Source organism: Hirundo rustica, chromosome 3, assembly GCF_015227805.2.
Source record: "Hirundo rustica isolate bHirRus1 chromosome 3, bHirRus1.pri.v3, whole genome shotgun sequence".
Taxonomy (NCBI): Eukaryota; Metazoa; Chordata; class Aves; order Passeriformes; family Hirundinidae; genus Hirundo; species Hirundo rustica.
In genome coordinates, this window is record NC_053452.1 from 16510641 (window position 1) to 16531904 (window position 21264).

Here is a 21264-nt window from a genome sequence, read left to right on the forward strand (position 1 = left end):
TTGCTGCCAGTGGAGTGATGAGAAACAACTGGGTGGCAGTGACTGCTCATGCCACAACAACCATTTCATAGCAAAGTGTTTATCAGCCTTAGTTATTGGACCAAACAAGCTTATCACACTCCTTAGCTTTCTCCTAGGACCAACCAGTCAGTCTAATCCCCAAAAGGCACACCTGCCCTTGGGGCTCTCATACCAATGCACGAATCAGCACAACTTCTCCCAGTGATAGGGACTGCTGGCTCTCCAACCCATCTGTTGTAATGAAACATGTCTCTAGATGGATGCAGTGCTGTGCTGGCCATCCCACCTGATCGAAGCCACAGCAAACTGGGACTGGAAGTAAGTCCAGGCTCTGCAGCCAGTAGTTAAACAGTGGTCATTGGCTGGTAAAACTAAAAAAACCACCAAAAAAACCCCAACTGAACAAAAAAAAAACCCCCAAAAAAACCCCAAAACCAACTTGATATCCTCTGAAGATATTCGGGGGAAAAAAAAATCTGGCCTCAATACCTGACTAATGAAATAATTGAAAAATGGTGCATCTCTGTGTGAACAAAGCCTGTTTTGATCAATGCAGGGCCATAAACCAAAATGTGATCTTGTTCCACCTGCCTATATTTTATTATTTACACTGTATAGCTCACTGTTTTTTAAAAACACTGGACTGCATCTCCCCTTAAACTTTCTTCTTTACAGAATAACTGTTTTCTGCAAACATAAAGCAGCTCTTTCCCTGCCATTTTGTGAAGAAGGGGGAATAATCTCTCTTACCTCTGTGAGTTAAAATGACTCACCAGCTACACAAGATGGCTACGGTAAGAAAAAATGCACATCTTTTTCCCTTGCGGGGCACAACCAAGGGGAAATTAATATCTCAATCTACCCATTCCCGCTATTTCGAGCAAGGGGTCAGAAACCTGAAGTGAAAACTGAGTAAAAAGCCCAATTCTTTACTCTGAAATTGATTTCAGACTCAAGCTATACAGCAAAGCAGTCAAGTAAGCTGAAGACACAAGCTGATTTGAACTGTATAGCTTTTTTATTTTTCCTTTTTTTTTGTGTTCCTTTCCCTCCTTGGATTAATTCCTTCCACCTTTTATTTGGCTAAATACGATCCTAAAACAGATGTGACTGCCCAGCCAAGGACAATTTAGCCATATAATTTGTTTGAAAAATGGAGGTTTGGGATTCATTTTGCAAGGGGGCAGCCTTGAGACACACCAAAGGATCTGCTTCACAGCTTTTGCTCCCCAGATGAATGAATGATGCCAGCTGCAATGCTCTGCTGCTCAGGGCAGTGGGCATGCTGGAAGCACTGGTGTGACACCTCCCAGGTGAGGCTGAATCTTGCTAAATGTGAATGAAATTCTGTGTATTGTTCAGTGTAACCACTGCTCTGTGCAACAGGCTGCACAGCACAAAGGAGTGGAATCATTTATCCGTATACGATTTCTCTCCCAGAGCTGGGCTTTGATTGCTGTGCTGAACCTCCCAGAATGGACAATTCTGCAATGCTCACACTGAGCTAGGGCTCTGATTCCAGATCTGAATCTACCAGGTTGCCTCTCTGTGCATGAAGGGGAAGAGGTAATCCTGTAACAGATGTGAAACTCTATTAGAAATGCAACAGAGAAAGCCTTCAGGGCTCTCAACCATGGACTCATGGGGAATTATGAATCCAAACCTTATGGAGTGGACCTAGGTGGCATAAATTGACATATTCTACAGGAAACACAGGTATTGTATCAGTGATGTTGGATGGAGATATGATCATTCTTGCTTAGAGTTCAGAAAAAATCATTATCTGTTGGCTGAACTGAAACTTCATTTTTACATGAAGAACACAGATGAACAAATGCAACAGTGCTGGCAGCATCTCCATCATTAAATTGGATCCTGTGTTCTGATGTCACCTGCAGTTGCTTTAGCTTTCCATTTCATGTCCCTTGCAATGCCTTAAGTCCTCCCTTCCCTTCATTCACCTTCTCCTTCACCATTCCCTCTGCTCTCTTTCCTGCTTTTCAGTGTCCAAGTTTATGGCAGCGTGCTGCATGGATCTTGTTCCAATCCACACAGGTTGTAGCTGGCCAGTGGCAACTGGTTGTCTCTTCCAGTACGGTGCTTACTTTTCCCATAAGCCTTGGAATTAGTGCCAAGTTAATGCCTCTCACGCTTCTATTAAGTCTATCCAAAACTAGCAAATGAATTTGATGTTACTGGCAAGGCAGTGCAAAGAGCAACTGGGGGATGAAGACAGAGACTGAATATATAAATCTCTTTTTTGTGATTAGGCTGAAAGCAAATGTAGGTGGGAAAGACAAGATAGTAAAAGAAATTAGCTGGAAAATACAAGAGTGGAAAGAAAATAAGGAGAAAGGCAGTAATTCATATGGTGCTTTACTGAAGAGTGAGAAGTGCACCTCTGCCACCCAGTCAGTTGGATAGGGCTTGTGTGTTCAATTAATTTCTTTTGGAAGCAAAGCTCATCAAAGCCTCTTTACTCTGCACTCTCCCTTGTATTTCCCTTCCCTTAATGGCCCTGAAAAGCTAGACATCCAGCCTGCTATGCCTATCTTCTGCCTGTCTTCCCCAAATGAGCAATAGGAGGAACAAAGCAGCTCAGGGTTCATTAAGAGCAGTACAAAGTTACATCCACTAGCATTGAGCCACTTTATGTAGAGACTCTGTCACACCTTGAGTGTATGCAGAGGGTAAATCCACTTCCAAGGATCCCATACTTCACAGAGCACAGTGCCCCGCACACATCTCATTTCTCATCAGTCATAGCCTCCTTGCCTCGTAGTTTGTGAGCCAGCAGTCAAAAAACACGCCAGAGGCTGATTTCTCAGCACTCACAGGTGCCATTGGCCCCTCAGAAGCTGCCCCAGCAGTCAGATAATGAATTACCCTGTCATTCTTGCCAGGCAGACACCACATGAGATGGATGCAGAAGTAGGGCAAGGCAAGGAGAAAGAAGGTGTTAGAATGGAGCAAAATTGTGTGGATCTGTGTCTGCACAGAGTCAAGCTGTCCATGTTCACCCAGCTGTTTAAAGAGGGAACGGAAACTTCTTTTTCTGAATCAGTTCCAGCTTGCAACTACCCATCTGCATTTGAAGCTCAGCTTTCCCAGAGTGTGGAAGACATGGGACAAGCAGAAAACATTTAACTTGCTCCACTCCTGGGAGCAAGTTAAATGCAGAAACCAGGGAGAGTCTTCAAGTTGACGGGAACAGGCCTGGTGCCTGGTAGTTGTTATGTCAGTCTCAGGTAACCTCAAAGAGGTCAGGAAAGACAAGGAAAGAAGAAGAATGGAAGGAGTGACTGTGAAGGCAGAAAGAGAAATGTTAAGGAAGCAATGGAGTGAACCATCAGCCTCTTCTGACATGGGCTTTCACAGGGGGCTGCACAGAGCTACTGCTGACAGGAACAGAAGTCGTGGTAAGGAAGAACTCGTGACTGAGGTAGGGCCAAACAGAAAAAAAACTCAGATCAGAAGGCTCCCACAACTTCATCCTGTCAAGATTAAGGGCTGTTTCATCTACAAAAGCAGCTGGTTCATTTTACTGCAAGTAGGTAAAAATTCCTGCTGTGCAGGACTAGTAGTCTTGGCAGTTCCATACAAGATCTGTACCATCACTGAGCTGGCTTCTCTAATTTAAGCAACCTGGTTCACCTATCCCTTCACACATCTTGCACAGCCTGGCCTAGCAGTTTTGAACAAAGCACTTACCTGGCAGCATATTGTGCCATTGTATGCTGCACTGGGGGTGAGAGTGGAGACCACGTTGCAGAACGTGAATTTCCCCATTCACCTACCACCAAGTTCAGCCCATTTGCAGGAGCATCTCTAGGTGCTTCAGAAAAACAACCTGTATTTATAAAGTCTGCTTGCTCAGATTTCAGACTTTCCTTTCTGGATGTTTAGCCTCCTTATCCAGGAAGGAGCCACTTTATTGCAGCCTATTCAAGACTGCAGTACTTTTGAGTCTCACAGACCATTTTATATGTCTGAAAACCCATACTGCATGGAAAAAATAAAAAAAGTTGATCTGGTTCCAGATGCCTCAAGGAAGAATCTTATTGATATCTGTTAGAGAGAATTTGTGTCTCTCTTGTACTGACAAAATGCAGCATTTTGTCCTCTGTCAAACTTAAGAGACAAAGTGTGAAGCTGGGCCCTGGTCTTAAACTTCAGCAATATCTGTGTGATTTTCTGACCCAGGGACTCAGAGAAAACCTTATTCTTCCAAAATACTGAATTCTCTCTAGAAGACGTAATTTATTTCTTCCACATTTCTAGCTGTCTGCCTCTTCCTATTGATACTGATTTCAATGGGGAAAATATTTAAAACTCTGGACTAAAGATATTTTCTATTAAGTCGACAGCTCCAGGCTGGATTGTCTCCTTGCCTATGCCAAATTTGTAAACTGACAGATATCTTCAGGAAATGCATCTGATTAGCAGTTTAAATAATACTGATTTATTTTTTTAATATAACCAGCTCAACATTTTCCCTCAGCCTGCCCCCAGACTGGTGAGAGGAAAGTAAGAGTTGAATTTAACATTTATTTTTTTAGTATCTGCAATGTTATCTAGCTAAATCCAGGATGAGGCACCTTCTGTATAGCCTCAGCAGCAACTTTTCCCTATCCTCCTGGCTCCTGCCTCCACAGCGGTTTGTCTTATAGCAACAGTAATTTTGTGACCATCTAAAACGCTGGGAAATAGTATCCGCATAGATCAGCTCTTTACCGCTAAGCGTTCGCCTCTGTGGCAGCAGCGCTCTCTAAATTAAATACAATCTACTCTTTCCTTACCGGTCTAGGCACGTGTCTCCCTCAGGAAGGATATTCAGGTCTCCTCCAGCCATGAGCTCCAGCAGGATGAAGCGGGGGCAGGGCCTGCAAGCTCACCCCCGATGCAGCGCACGATGTTCTGGTGATTGAAACTTGCTGTGGAGACAGGGGCACCCCAGCAACTTTAACCCAAAAATGCACAGCAGCAGAAACATGCCAAACCTTTTGGCTGCAGGGAAATGTTTTTGGTTTTGTCTCCTTTTTTTTTTTTTTTTTTTCCCCCCCACCCCAGAAAATAACAAATTTCAAGTAGGATAAAGCTAAAGCACTATCCCTGCATTCTGTCTATCTGGATACGTGCAGGGACAGACAGAGGTGGGGAAGCAGTGGCTTTTTGGCTGCTTTTCCTCTTCCTGTTTTCTGCATTCTTTTTGGGCTACAGCAAGACTTGTGGGGCATAGGAAGCAGAATGTATCTGATAACAGAGAAAATCTGCTCTTAATTTTCCCCATCCAAGAGCTAGAAATTGGGCTAGGGCAATGTTGCTCTAAGTAACAAACTGGCATGGAGATCTGCTTGTGAGGGATGTTTCTTGATATCTAGCCTCTCTAATACTTCCTTACTTCCCCACCTCTCAAATGTGATAGGAAAGTAGTTCCATGGATTCTGGGATTCAGACACTGACACATGACATGGCAGCAGCATAAAGTCAATGCCATCTGTTAGATTTGACTACTCAAGCCCAAATTCCTAAGGTATGTTCTCTCCTCTCTAAGAGAAATCAAAAAAAATCTTATATCAATTCTAAAATCTGGGCTTTAAATTTTCACTTTGGGTGATGAAAACCAATGTGGATCCTTTTGAAAATTTAACCTTTGGGTGCCTCTTCATGTTGTAAGAACAGAAAGGATGGCAATGCCTATTCTCTTTGTGCTAAAACTACTGCATAGATGTTCTAAGAGGACACCACCTAGGAAGAACTTTTTTCTTTGTTTTGTTGGGCTTTGCAAGCCTACATGAGTGGTGTCCATATGATTCATACACACCTAATAATGAGAGCTTCCATGAGGAAGTCGAGCTCATCTTGCTCTGAACACACTTCTGGCAATGTCTGGAAAAGAAAGAACTGGTTGACAAGGAGAAGATATTTCAACTTACAGATTAGAACACCTGGCACTAACATTGTCTGCAGCAATCCTTTCTCAAAAGAAACCTCACCCTAAGACAACCATTAGAGCACTGCTAAACTAGACTGTGAAGCCTGTTGAAAGGTAAATATCAGAACTCCTGGCCCATCAACATCGCTGTCATCCTTCATCCAGCAAAGGAAATAGTCTAGAGTGCACAGAGAAGTGTTCAACATAGGGGACTCTGCTCTACAGAGGATGAGGAATGAGATCTCGGTTCCTGAGTTCTCTGCAGTTCAATGATCCTACCTTCCAGCAAGACTGGGATCTATAACCAGCAGCAGAACTGTGCTGCTATGTAATCTCTAAGAGAAAACAAGCCAGCTATGCTGCTGAAGGCCTGGAGAACTCTACCAGGGTCTCTTAAGATTTAGCTTCACATCCAATGCATATCCACCCTGTAAGGGAGTGGTGATATCCCTGGAAAACCAGAAATCTCCTACTTGCAGGGTCTTCGATGTATGTGCCAGCAGCTTTTGGCCCTGTGAAGACTTTTGGCCTCTGACTCACAAGGCTTTGGAGGGATTACCAACCAGGTGTAGCATGGGGAGGATGGACAGAGGATGGATTTAGTTCTCATTCCTGCAGTCTCCTGGGGCTCTGTCGGAAATCTTTGCCTATTTAGTATTCACAGACCTTCTAGTAGTCTCACATACCCATATGCTACAAGCTGTACCACTGCTGTGATGGATTGAAGTGTTGCAACAGAGAAGCAATAGGTCTAGCCATGTCCTTCAGGACTTACACCAATGCTTCATTTATCTTCATTGTCAAAATGCATTGGGACTCTTGGGTGAAAGGTGCATGAAACCATCATGATAACTCATACACTGTCACTTACTTTCACAGCCACCTGCAAGGGAGTGGGGTCGCTGGGGATCCCTGTCACCTGACCTTCATATACCTCACCAAAGGCTCCGTGGCCCAAACCCCTGGACAGACCAGAGAAGACAAGAAGGTTTTACTACAGAGAACACACATTATAACACTGTGGACACAGCTCATAGAATGGGCTCACAATTTTCATGGCAGTGTAACAAGAACTGGATATTGACAATATGATCTCACCAGACCTTGGTGAGATCTTTCATGGACCTGTATTATATTTAATTGTAAGGGAAAGTAATCCATGGAAGTGAACATTCCCCAGTGAAACTGAGCTGCTGGCATTGCAGCACGTAACAGAGAGCATTCATCCATGGCTTTGGAATCAGTGCTCAGTGATGGGTGCTCCAAAACAGATCAATGAAGACAGGACTTTAGTCTTGGTGTTTACACACCCTAAACACATGAACAGTTCTCCTGATATTTCTGCGTCACCATTAAACAAAACATTGAGCAAGAAACTAGGAGGCACAAACGACCTGAATTCGAAACCAAACAACTTTTCCTGATTTACTGTGTGATTCTGGGCAAGTACCTTAGCCAGTAAATGGTGATGACAGTGCTTTGTAAAGCACTCAGCTCTACGAATTTGTGTTGAGAATTGTTTCTGGCAGTGATCATATTATGAAACTTATGAAACAGTTTTATTTTGAATACGATTACAAGGGAAAGAGAAAGAAGTAAGAGTAACCATACAATAGATCCTGTCTCATGTCCTTGTGATACAGATTTTGCACACCTATCTGTTCAGTCCTCACTCTCTTAATGTTAAGTCAACTGGTACGACAACAGCTATTTCACATTGGTGGCCTGTCATAGTGACATGGTGAAATATGGCAGAGGATAAGGCCGTACCCCAAATCCTGAGTCCCTCTTAACCGTGCATGGGCTGCACATTGGGCAGTAGTATTTCCAGCCTCTAAAAGGCATCCCTGCATCTCAGTCTGGGGAAAAGGCTCTCAATAAAGGTCTCTGCTACAGCATGCATTCTCCTGTTAGAGCCAGGTCTGGGCTGAGAGCTGCATTGGTTCTGTTCTCTGCTGTATCAGTGGACTGCTTTTGCATGGGCTGTTGCTCTCCCATCCATGAGAACAAGGAAGAACAATCTGCTCTGCTGTTCCATAAGTTCTGTCTGTAGTTTTGCCAGGGTAGAACCAGTCTGGGCAGTGAAACCACACTGAGGACTTGTGTAGCCTGTGACTCAACCACTGTGTGTAATAACATTTTGTAAGTATCAGCTTGAGACACCATTCTTGGCTCTGCCTCACCAACCTATTACAAACTGAGGGGATAAACCAGATCTTTTTAGCTCATAACTCACCCTCCTTCCAAAAAGTCCACTTTCCCTTGTCAATTCCCAGCTGTATCCTCTGCTATCTGCTTGCCACACTTCAAAAATCCTTTCAAAGTCCAAGTGAAAAAGGAAGCAGCAGCACCGGGTACACTGGAAACCTCCAGGTGCAGTCCAGCAAGATGTGCAGGTAAGAGGGAATGAGATAAGGGACAGCAAAACATTGCAGACCGCATAGACTACTCTGAGCATCATTTTTTTCAGCACCTTAAGCTTCCCAGTTTTCCAAGGACTCCTGCTTCCACTTTTTTTGTGTAACACTATATGGTACCAGGGTACCGTCACATTCACAAGTATCCTGCAGCAGAGCAAAGTGTGCAAGAACTCCAAATTTTCAAGTTTTTCTTAGGAGACACTTTAAAGCTTTCCAGAAGCTCTCATCTAGATGTGATTATCTTGCTGACTTTATCTTGCTGTCTTTTTAATACTGTCTGGCATTTTCAAATCCGCTGCTTTCACTGCTTTCCTTGCTATTGCACTTAAGGATATCATTGTCTTTACCAAAGATCCCATCAAAGATTTAGAAGAGCCTCCTACAAGCTTCAGCCATCCCAGAATTTCATCAGCTCATGGCAGTGGGCCACAAAAGATGTAACCAAATTACTGGTGATGACTATTCAGTTCTTCTCACAATCCCAGGTGGTGAACACTGCACCTTGTAGAAGGCCAAGGGGAATGCCAAAATCTAGCCCCCTCCACACGAGCCTAACTACTGCAGCTTTACATTTTATGAAAAGGGATATGAACCTTAAAGTGCACAAGAATCTGCATGTGCCTGCAGAAAGCTGTGCATTCACACCTCTCTAGGAGAGCCAGGATAGGTGGGCGTACAGTGTGAAGGACGGGGAAGGCAAAGATGAATTTACCGGATGAGGGAGATGTTTTTTCGAGGCACCTCTTTAAGGTCACTAATGGATGTGGTCTTTCCTGCAAAGCAGTAGTTGGGGTTGTAGTCGGTCATGATGGTGGAGGTACGCAGCTTGCTCAGTTTGTATTCCGGGCTCTGCAGCTCCATCTGCATGGCTTGCAGCTCCTGGTGCTTGCGGCGATACACTAAACACAGAGGACACAGTCAGCCACAAACAGAGACTGGATTTGAGACAGCAATTCTCACTGGGATTTGCTGTGGTGTGGCCAGAGTTCAGGAAATCAAACCAGCCAGTGACACTGGTTTATTTCTGTACGTCAAACAACTACACATAGAAAATGGGATCTGAAGATATCCAGGAACCTTTGATTTACACATCTTATGAAGAAACAGGCTTGTTCATGGACTGTCTGGAGAAAGTGAAATGAATTTCTCTTGGAGAAATTTCAGAGTTCTGACATTTTCGTTCTGCTCTATTTAGTTTAACCAGACCTTCCAAATATGAGTCCGGTTTGAAACTTGAGGGAGCTGGGGTATAACCAGCTTTCCTAAATCACACAGAAGTGACTAAATTCTGAAATGAATTATTGCATCATATTGTTCAAAATGGATCGCTTAAGCTGTTTCCTCAGAATAACACACTGTACATAAAAAATAGCTAATTTTCCAAAACTTCCTCTGTTTCTAAACAACAGAGTAGGACTACATTTGAAGTCAGTTTATGGTAGTGCTATATTGCTTGCATCGCTTCACTGATACTTCTGCAACGACATTAAAAACCACACCTTGAAAGAAGACATCCTGAGGATATTTCTTGAAATAGTAACTGATATTGCAGGATTTTTTCCAAAAGAAGATGACAATCATGAGCAGGTTAAATCACTATTGATTTCTGTGGGAGCTGGATTGAGCCCAAAGACTGTGACGGTAATAGTTATTGCATCTTCTCCAGCAGATGTTGCTCAGGGGAAAAATTTAAGGGGTAAACATGCACTGACAAAGGCAGATGGATGTAATGACCTATCCACAAACCCTTCCTGTCCTCCATTTTCCTCCTCATTGCCTTTGCTTTGATTTTTTAAATCGTTGCCCTTTCCTGAGATGGAAATGATAGGCTCGTTGGATGGAAAGAGGATTACTCTTCCACTCCTGAGAAGTATTTAGTCATTGTAAAAAGGTACTGTCAGGACAGAAATCGCAGATGTAGGACCATGTGTGTGCAACTGATAACTCCTGAAATTCTTAAAACTGAAACAGCTGGGCAAATCTAATTTCCTGCTCTAGGTTAATCCCTCTCCTCCCCCAGACCATACACAGAGTGGACAAAGAAGGGTGGCAAAGCCGTGGTTTCAATCCCTGACTGCTTTTCATTGATTCAAATCTATTCTGCTTGCACCAAATGCAGGTGCGCGATTGTTTGAAATAAGAACACGAAAAGGTGAAAAATGCTTTTTAGAATTTCAAACAAAAATGCCAAGAATACCCATATCTTACTAAGTAGCAGTTTATGAAAGGGGAACCTATGTGAGAGTTTAAGCTTAAATGTCATACTTTAAGAGGTGAAATCTGTACATAGGCAGAGATGAAGCAGTTTTTAGGCACGAAACAGCACCGGATCTCACAAAACCAGAAGCAGATGTATTTTGGCAGCTTCACAGTACAACACAAACAATAATGCCTCTTTTGAGATGCAATCAGTAACTGAAGCCTCCTCGAATTGGTCATTGTGGTTAGAATGTGGTACCGAAATCTGAAGTTAAGATGTGTGTGGGAGGGTGTCATTAAATACAGCAGTAGCTGAAAACCTGAATCCTTTTGCCTCTCAGGGCCCAATTATCCCTGGCTCAGATCCAGTCCTCATATAAAAATATCTTTTGCAGAGAAACACTCACCTATCATGATTCCTGAAAAAGCCAAAATTAAAGCAGCCACCAATGCTGAAGTCACTACAGACAAGACCAAGGAGAAAGGGAGACGAACCACTGGCTCAGCTGTAACAGATAGGAGAAGAAGGAATTACATGTTTGAAAGTATTTCCAGGAGCCACTTTTTTGCCATCAATTTTTTTTCAGCTCTTTCTTCCATTTAACTCGCTGCTGCTCCAATACTGTAGGAACAATCTCTGGCATGACCAGTTCTCAAGATCTATGACTTCTCATACTTCATTGTTTCACGTTCCTCAGTTAATATCAAGACATTAAAAGAGATGGTTCACTATCAATGAATTAACATGTGAACTCCCTGGGTGTGAAAACAAGACCATAAAAAACAGGGGCAAGAGGTTGAGGGGGTGGAAAGGACATTACATTGTCAAGGTTAAAGTGCTGCTATCAATGCCAGATCACAGCAAAAGCAGGAGGAGGACTGCAGTATTTCATCTCCTAAATGCATGTAATCCAGGCAGAAAAACCTGATAGTAGTGGAGTGAAGCTGCATCCTCATGTGAGATCATGCCATTAAGGTTTACTTCACCTTGACAAAATGACCACACTTTTTATCCATCTTAGAGGCAGGAATGGTAAAAACGCAACAATTTTCCCATGCCAGTGACAAAGCTGAAAGCAGGATCCTAAACCCCTGGGGTGACCTGCTGTAACTGCTGCACAAGAATATGAAGCAAACCTAGTAATGGAGCTCTGAGCACCTGATTTTGAAAGATAGGCAAGTACAGGCACTGTATTTAGTTTTTTTCAGAGAAAAAAGAAATCTTGGACAGATTTTCTTACAGTTTCTGAACTTTTACCTTAAATGTCCAAATCCACAGGAATCATATTTTCCTTCACCTTGCCTTTTTTTTTTTTTTTTTTTTTTTTCCCTTCTTCTTCTTCTTTAGAGATCTGGGCTGGAATTTAAGTTCAGCTGGAAAATTCTTTGAGTGACCAAACTTTCAGGGTTTCAGAGAAGTCTCTGAACACCAGTACAAGCAGGCACAAAATTTGACTCTGCTCAGGATGCCAAACACATCCTGCAGAGCAAAGCAGCACTGCTGCTCTGTGCCCCAGCCCTCAGCGTTGATGAGGCTGTATCCTGGCAAAACAGCTCTGCAGCATACACCAGCAGGAAGGAAGGTAACATTCAACTGAAGCCAGGTTTCAGAAAGATTAGACAGCACTTCCAGGATGTCTTACAGCCCAAACTACAGCCTTCGGCCATGCATTTTCTGTCCCACATGTTAGCAGTTCCCCACACACCCACTTACCTGTGCAAGACACACCATCCTCAGCCAACTCTGTGCCTGGCTCACAAAAGCAAATGACTTTTTGAGTCTCAAGATCAACATGGCACTCGTCCATCTCACAGTGACTGCAGTTAAGGTGCAGCCTAATTTCCACCTCTCCGTGCCCCTCTGTCACTAGGGAGTGGATGAAGAAGCTGAATTAATTACTGTAAAGACCATTCTTATAATTTCCTTGGGCTCACCCTTTTCTTTCCTGGCCTTTACTCCCTCCAAGATCAATCACTGCAATATCCTCAAAACTTTCTGGCTGAATCTACCAGGCCAGAGTGCATCTGTATTTGAAAATACTTCTGGCTGTTCTGAAGCATTTTTTTTTTTTAACAAGTAGATTTTTTGTTGCTTTCTGAACACATTGCAAACACATTAAAGACACTGAATTCCAGGAAAACACAGGTTGGAGTAGCAGTGTTTATCACTCCCATGCACTACTGGGCAGCATCTGGATATTTTACCAAGGGTTGCTCTAAGGAACTTGCTTGTTAGTGAATAGTCAGGTGTTTTGTCAGTTTCTTTCCCAAAGTATCTGAGCTATGAGGTTCTGTTATCACTTTCCTTGTCCTAAGTTATTCTATAGCCTGGTAGACTGTACTGCTGGGAGTGTTTCTGAATAGGCTTGATGTTTCCTCTCCCTGTTTTTTTTCTTGCTACTTCTGTCTATTGTCTGCTGTACTTTATATACTTTCTGCCTCCTCATGTTCATGACACTGAGCTGTACCCCAAAAGGTTGTAAGGGGTCCTACTATTTTTAAAATTAAATAAGGCCATGAGAAGACTTCTGACCAATATGAATACCTTTAAGTGCTGGAGTGTATAAAGTACCAATTGGATTAATAAAGGACACACCATCCTCCCCATCCATCTCTGGATCATTGTCCACTGCAGCATTGCCACCTATGTCAAACCAGAAGTTACCTTAACAGACTGAGGCTCATAAAACAACAAAACACAGATATACATGGAAACATGCACAAATTCAGCATATTTAGGGAGGCATCCAAATGAAAAAAGAGAAAAATGAAAGCATTTAATATATAGGGAATATTTAGCAAGTTGTGGTATAAACTACTGGACTTTTTCTTGAGAACTTCGATAACAGAAGCTTGTGACAATCAATTAATTTGTTCTGTTTAGGTAGACTGTTGCAAACTAAGGCACAAACTTCATCATTAACCACCTGGATGCCGTGAAACATAAATGCCCTTAAAATTTATGTAGTCAAGAGACTGGAAAGCACCAGTACCCCAGGGCTTAGTTTGTACCCTTGCTGATCCAGGTATATACTGTGTCAGCAGAGGAAATGAATAACCTGATATCCTTCTTCTCCTTTGCACCCTAAAAGCAGGGTGGTCCACCAGAAGTGGGGACTGAAGGAATTTATGAGTTGCTCATTTGTGCTTGAGCATATAGAACATACCAGAAGCAAAGTATGGGCAATATATAACAAATATTTGATACAAAGTATAGGACATATATTTTGTACTTCAAGCATGCAATGATTCCCCCACCCCACCCAAAAATAGCTTTTTCCCTTTAATTGTCTTCCGTGAAATAAATAAAAAAAAAAGTCATGTGAGTCATTCTGTCAGAAAAAGAAGCATTACACAGCAACATTGGTACAAAACATGCACTTAATAATTTAAACTCCTTGCTTCCTCTCAAGATTTCTAGTCTACCACATACTTAATTTAAGCTGTGGAGAACCAGGGGTTAAAGAGTCCACCACAGTGCAGATGGCTGCAGAAACTACGTGGCCCAGGAGACTACAGGTTAGTAGAAATCTCGACTCTGGCCCACACCAGTCGTAATCAACATAATGCCATCTGACATCTGCCCTGAGACAGAGGCACATGAAATCAGCTCCTTGTTGACTGAAGTCATATTAAGAGGGGTGCTGGCTGGCAGCCTGAGCCTCTGCCCCCAGAGACCACCTGTGCAGGACCAAAGCCCACCCACAGCAGGGCAGGGGAGAAGATGCATCTTTCCCCCGGCATAAAGCCTGGCTGCCAGTCTCCAGGACCAAAGTCCTCCAAACACAGGTGCTGGCAGTGGGAGCACATAGCTGTGGCTCCTCCTTCTCCAGCACTGTCACCCCAACACGAAAAGCTCAGGAATCACAGCAGGATCTTAATGTCACATATTGCAGAGCGCAAAGCCAGGGCTGCCGCTGAAGGATTAGCACCTGGCTCTTTGCTCAAAGACTAAATTCCATCAGTTCATCTAGTGCTAAAAAGGCAACATACACAGACATACTACTACATAACAGTCAAATATGCTAGCTACAGGAGAGTTATCATCAGCATTTTGCTGATCGTTAGCACTAAAGGAGGGGAAGGGACACCTTGAACACGAAGCCACTTTACCTATATATCCTCCGCCTCCTCCACCTGAGGAGCACCCCCCTCCACCCCCTCCGAAACCCCCTCTTGTCTCCCACCCCCACTTCTTCATGGCCTGGGGGCAGGATCTTCCTCCAGTAGCACCTTCCAGCAAGGATTTTCCTGACCACAGGAAGGAAGTGTTATCATTCCAGCCACCTCCACCACCTGCAGTTGAGAGAAGAGAAAAGGCACAGCCAGGGGTTACTTTTTTGTGTAAAAAACACTGCAGGGATCTGTAGGACAAGTATCCATTCAAAACATCTCAGCTGAAAGTCATCATCTGCACCTCTTTACACCTACCATAGAAGGACAAGTATTTTCCATAGAAAACGTAAAAAGATATCCCTACCTACTCTCCAACCACTTCTTTCTGGTTTACAGAGCCTTCGCCTTCTCTTCAAGAGACTAAAGACTAAAAGACTTTTGAAAAAAAACAACTCAGTTCTAAAGTAGAGCAAACTGCATTTATTGAGAGGGGTGTGAAAGCGTCCCACTGCTGCTCTCCACACAACATGCTTACCAGTGACTCACTTTCAGCTCTGCTGGTTGCTCAGTCCAAGGTCTCTTCACAGAGACTTCTAGACATGGTGCAATCATGCTCTTTCTGCGTAAGCCAGAGAAACTGTGTATGTCCACACAGCACAAAACAGTGCAGGGAGCAGGACAGCCACATTGGCACTGCAGACTCCCACATCAAAAGTCAAACAACTTTGTTTATGAGAGGTACTGCATTATTTTGGGAGAATGTTGCCATTGCTATGGCTGTACCATCTCTAATACCCTTATTTACGTCAAGTATCCAGGACTGTGTACCTTCTATTTGCATCTGTTATAATTCTCTATTCCCCCTGAACTATATTTTCATGAGTTTTGCCTCACCTTCTTGTGAGGAGGAGGAATCTGGGAGTACCACATATTCACAAAGGTTTTCTTAAAATGAATAAACTTTCCTTACCTGCAGCTCCTGAATTTCCATTCAACCCTGGAATAGAGGAATCATTCTCCAGTCTTTCTGGATGAAATGTGTCCGTTTTGGCCCTGTAGGCCCTGCCACCACCCCCTGCTGCAATTATCAAGGGGACCGGTTCTCCGTTCTCCATCTTAACAAATTCAGAAATAAAGGTCATGTTCAAACTGAGTCAGACACGTAAACGGAAGTTCAGCCACATGATAGTTACTGCATGTTGCACCAAGCAGGCATCTAGGGCTGCTCAGCCCTGTCATTGCATTATTTATGCACCCACACCCAGAAAATTAATGAATAGAAATCTGAAGAATAGTCCTACCACGTTCTGCTACAGGAAACAGCAGTGTCAGTGTCAGTAGCTCTATGAATTGTATCTACATAGTGATGGCTCTCAGAAAGCCTGTAATGTCTCATGTGATGACTCTCATCAAATGAAATAGCTAAGGAGCACTGCTCTGTACAGTGTCTCCTCTGGCAAAAATTGCCTTAAACAGTGTTTGGAGTGAGTACTGTCTCAGCTAGCACAGGACAGGAAACAGCAGTGATCCACAGCTTACATGACTGCCAACAGAAAACATACAGGCTATCCTCAACTTTCCTTATCAGACCAAATATATAGCTGAAGTCTCACACCCTACAAAGACTGAGTTGAATGAAGTCCTGCAGAATTTGCCCTCTGCTGTACAACTGTGCCTTCAGCATCTCAGTTTTTATTGGAAAAAAAATGACCCAGTTCAACCCATTATGTTTGCAAAGGATACTCCAAGCCACTGAAGTGAGTGTGGCCATACTGCACAGCAGTTCAAAGAAGTGTGAAGGGCCAACCCAGATCCCTACATCTCTCACGTGGAAATTAAGGATACCCAGAGGTTACTCTGTGCACCCTCTCCCTGTAGTGTTTAAAGAATTTTTCAGAGGCAGGTGGCAGGATGTGTGGGTGCTGAAGGCACATGTGGACTGTGTTTCCATACCTTAAATATGTAAGTGGCACCGCCCCCGCCTCCACCTCCTCCTGCCCATTCATTGACACTTCTATTCACACGAATCTCTTCTTCAATCACGTTGTTCTCTCCAATGCAGACTTTCTGGATAACATCATTAGTCTGCAAACAGAAAACCAGGTCTGAATTCAGGTAAGAAACCTCCATTCCCTTGTACACACCAAGGCCTCATGAACCCTTCACCATCCCAAAGCAAGAAATTGTCCTCCAGTGAAACTACACAAGCAGAATCAAGTGAATGCTCTTGAAGAATGATCTGGATTTTTGTGGTGATGTGTTTTTCTTGTTTTTCTTTCTGTTTTTGTAAACCCTTTTGACTGGTTTGTTCCCATTTCTTTCCTCAGGTGGATGGTTTTACCCAAAGTTTTCTCCTCCCTCGCCCAGTTGTCATTCACTCCCTAGACCCACCTGTTACCACATCTGCATAATGTCAATCCTCCCTAATCCCTGCCCTTTGTTCTAGAATGTTCCCTGTCAGTCCTTGACCCAGTCCCCTGCCTAAACTCCTCCTGGGAATTCCCCTATTCCATGGCGCCCCATTGGCCCATGTGACCCTTTCCACTCCCATAGTCTTTCATACTGGTTATCATATTGTGAACCCCTTCTTAATCTCCTCCCTGTTGTATCCCTGATTGGTTGAAGAATTGTACCCTCCCCCTGCGCCTCCCCCATTTAAAAGACTGTGCAGAATGCAGATTTTTGGTTTTTTTCATCATTGCCCCACCTCGGGACACGTGGCAACACATGGAAGGCTCCTCCCTGTTCTTCGCCCTGATCCGAGACGCTGTACCACTGGCTGCCATTGAGAGCAGAAGCAGCCCTGCTCTGTACCACTGCTCGGGTCAAAGCCAGACCTGGGAGCAGCCGCTCCTGGCACGGACCAGGTAGTGAGGGCTAGCTCAGGGGATTTCTCCAGCAAGCTATATCAGCTTTTTGCCTCAGCCTTCATCAGAATAATTTGTTGCCATTTTTAATTGAATTGTTTTGAAGCAAGCTCAGTGCTGATACCTACTGTCATGTAAAACAGCTCCATAAACTTCTAATATATAAAATGTAGCACAATTTACTGCAAATATTTTCTATCAATAACAGTCTATTTCACAAGCGGAGGAAGGAAGTAACTCGGCAAGAATGTGCCTTATCCCATGTCACATGACAGCCAAATGACAGAGACAGAGAGAACCCAAGTTTGTTTACCTCATTTCCAGTCCCCCATTGGTTGGGGGCAAGCAGCCAATGTGCTGTTGATTTTAGTAGCAATTTTACTGCAACTACCAACTACCAAACCAGCAGCAATCCCACCTTTGATTGCAATATTCACCTGATGTTAATAAAAATACTTCACTAAAAATTCTCCACATTTCCTACCTAGCATTTTTTTTCCCTTCCATCAATCACCACCAAACATAGTGAACTTTCTGTATAAGGCAAATTCCAAATTCACTAACTGATTTCAATAACATTAAACCACCATTTATACCTACTTCAGGACTATGACCTAAGTATTTTTTTGGTTTAAAATTGGAGCACTAAAGTGCGTGACAAGCAGGACCCTTCTGTGAGTGTTTTCAAGTTTAAAACTTTGATCCTAGCTTATTTTACTTTACAGGTTTTGTCTCAGTAACACTATTTTGTTATATTGCACATATATTGCACACTGAACCTACTAAATCAACAACACTTTCAGGGGAAAATGCACGAACAATTGTTATAGTAGGATTGACCTTCTGCTTCCTTCTCTTTTCATATATGTGTTTTCTTTCAGAAGAAGAACCTAATAAAAGCATGCTCAAATTCCAGAATATTCTGGTGACCACAAAATGTCTTCTCAGTTGTGCCAGAGAATGAGTGGCATCCATTTTGTTTGTGCAGACTTGTCTAAAGAACTAACAGTCCTCCTTTTCTTGTTTTTTCCCCTCTCCTTAATTGATTTGGAGTTGGGTGGGAATGATTAATAAAATGACAAAGTCAATGACCCAAAGGAACCACTAGATTACAAAAAAATATAATCCTTCTTGGCAAAGACATAACTGATTACAATCCAATCTAGTAAAAGTCCCCTGTACGAGTCAATGCAATCTCTTTGCTTCAATGAAAGAATTACATTAGCACTCAATAAATTCTCACTAAGATTACAGTGGCCTGCAATTTAATGAGTCCATATATTACCCTCAGCTGGAATGTCCTAGTTAAAGACGTTGGATGGACATTTGAGTTAGGCTATTTCTCATTTCAAAAAGGCTTTATATTAATGGTTTGTTTGTAGATATGTGTAATTCTAGTTTCAACATTATTTACTTCAGCAGCCAGCCCTGAGAACCCCTCTTACTTGTCTATATCCTTCAACCTTTCTCTGCTCTAACAGACTGGTAAGCTTTCATCTCTTGGATGCCAGCCATTATCAGCTGAGAAATGTACATCATTTAAATGTCCACCTCAAACCTATAGGTGAAATTTCATCAGATAATGCTTAGTTTGCTCCATGAGAGTGTCCGATTCCCACATCCTTCTTCAAAGAATACTAAACAATTAATAAACTACTGTGTATGCAAATAGTGCCCATCTATCTGTCAAGACATTTGCAGCAAGGGTTGGTTATTAACATAAAAATCAGGACTGACCCAACAACGATTGATTTCTCTTTCCTATTCCCACATGGAGAATAACCAAGCAGGCCCTGTGATGCAGGTATCTCTAGAGGTGCAGAGTATTTGATAATGGCAGGGCTGGGCTCAGTAGTGGAACAAGGGCAAAACAAACAAAGTCAGCCTTGAAGACTGATCTCCAGAGGAGTGGAAGGCAGGGCTGTCTTTTGTCTCCAAGCCCCCCCACGGGTCGTCTGAGATACTCAGATCAATCAGGAACCTGTTGTGTATTATCAATGGGGCCCAAATATTGAAAGAAGTGCTTCACATCCTCTTGCTCTCCCAGTAAAACTATACCTATTCCTTGACTCCTGTAGCCTCAAACCCCTTGAGGGCAACGTTTTTCTGTGTGAAAAGACAAAACTCCGTGGATTGCTAGAAGGGATGAAGGCAAAAAAGAAAGGCAATCACTTACACTAGGACAAGCATCTTCTCCTTGCTGTCCCACCAAGATATACAGCGTATCATCCTTCTGGAGGTCAAAAATTCCCAGCACAGACACTCCATGGGATCGCACCATGGTGTTCTTTCCTCCTTTCCCACCTGCAGCTCCATAGCCTGAAATGCTGCAGAAAAAAGAAAGCAAGAGGCTGCCACCTGAGTTCTCCCAGGTGGGTAAAAGGAAGCACAAACCACTTCTGAGAACTTGCATCTTGCACACCTGAAAATGGTGTCACAAACTGAGCACTGAAGGCCTGACATCCTAAATAAATCTAAACCCAAAACCTGAAGACTGATTTTCTGCTCTGTTTCAATCTGTGAGCTTGGGTAGCTACAAAACAGATTCTTTCACATTGATTATTGGGCAAACACTGCTGAGAATGGAGTGAGCAAGTCCCTATAGTTTCCAGCTTTAATATATGAAACACATCTTGTTTCCCAGAAGGCACATCCTTGAGAAGTTTGCAGCAAGGAAGAGAGAGAACAGAAGTAGGAGAACTGGTACAAACAGGACATATGGCTAAAGAGAACATTAAGGATGAGATTGACAGAGGGAGATTTGAGAAAGCAGACAGCATAACTGGTCCTGGTAGCATGGACCAGATGGAAAACAGCTCTCTTATTCCCAGGACCAGCGGATACAGAAAGAAAAGTAGATGGAGATGACACTGCCTGCAGTAAACAAGGAAGGCAGAAGCCCCTGGGCCAAACTCATGGTGATCAGGAACATCTCACTGTCTCCAGCCAGGAGCGGGCAGGTTGCACACAGGCTAATGCAGTCTCAGTTAAAGCTCTGGGATTTTCATTTCAAACAGTCAAGACTCAAAGGGATTTACTGTTGCTGGTGTACCCAAAGACATGGTTGTAACACTATTCCTCAGCTCCTCCCTCTCCCTTTCCAACAACGAACATACTTAAAGCAGCTTTTAGCAAAGGATTTCAAAGCACTTTTTAGAGATCATGATAAAACACACATTCCTGCTGCAATAAAACAGAGTTACTCAACTTTCTGAGCAGGTGAATGACAGTACAGCAACTCAGTTTAGATCTGAAATAAGCAGGTAATTCTCCACTGACATTAGGAGCTTTCCATCTATTTCTGTGAGAGCAAAATTCCATGTGGAGAATGTAATCAGATATTTCAGGACTCAGAACTCAAAAATTGCTCTCAGCTTCCTACCAGGCCCAGCTCAGGTGCTCTGCTTTAACACCTCCTTTCCTCCAGCACCTGGCTGCTCTCTGCCCAGCATAGTCCTGCCTGCAAAGAGGCAGTGTCTCATAAAGCATATTAGATTCTGGCAATGTAACATGATTATGTTCATGCCACTGCTGATAACCAAAGCAATCACTCCTCAGTTGGGCTGTACCAGAGCCAGCAGAAAAAGTGATGGACACAGCACTGGGCCACCCTGAACAGATGCTCCCTGAATCTGAAGACTGAGTTGATTTCTGTAGAATTTTGCAATGGCTAATGAGGTGCACTACCAGGTGCAGCAAGCTGGCA

The 21264-nt window shown here is 43.2% G+C and overlaps 1 protein-coding gene across 1 annotated transcript in view; it reads right to left on the bottom strand.

The window, feature by feature from the left end:
• ALK (ALK receptor tyrosine kinase) overlaps positions 1-21264 on the bottom strand; it is a 312811-nt gene that overhangs the window by 11938 nt on the left and 279609 nt on the right. Inside the window, 14 exon segments of the mRNA XM_040058905.2 lie at positions 3234-3244; positions 4833-4851; positions 4853-4906; positions 4909-4955; positions 5844-5910; positions 6828-6918; positions 9089-9275; positions 10983-11081; positions 12290-12442; positions 13121-13219; positions 14689-14871; positions 15662-15806; positions 16645-16776; positions 19735-19885. Coding sequence (XP_039914839.1) covers positions 3234-3244; positions 4833-4851; positions 4853-4906; positions 4909-4955; positions 5844-5910; positions 6828-6918; positions 9089-9275; positions 10983-11081; positions 12290-12442; positions 13121-13219; positions 14689-14871; positions 15662-15806; positions 16645-16776; positions 19735-19885 — 1438 coding nt within the window.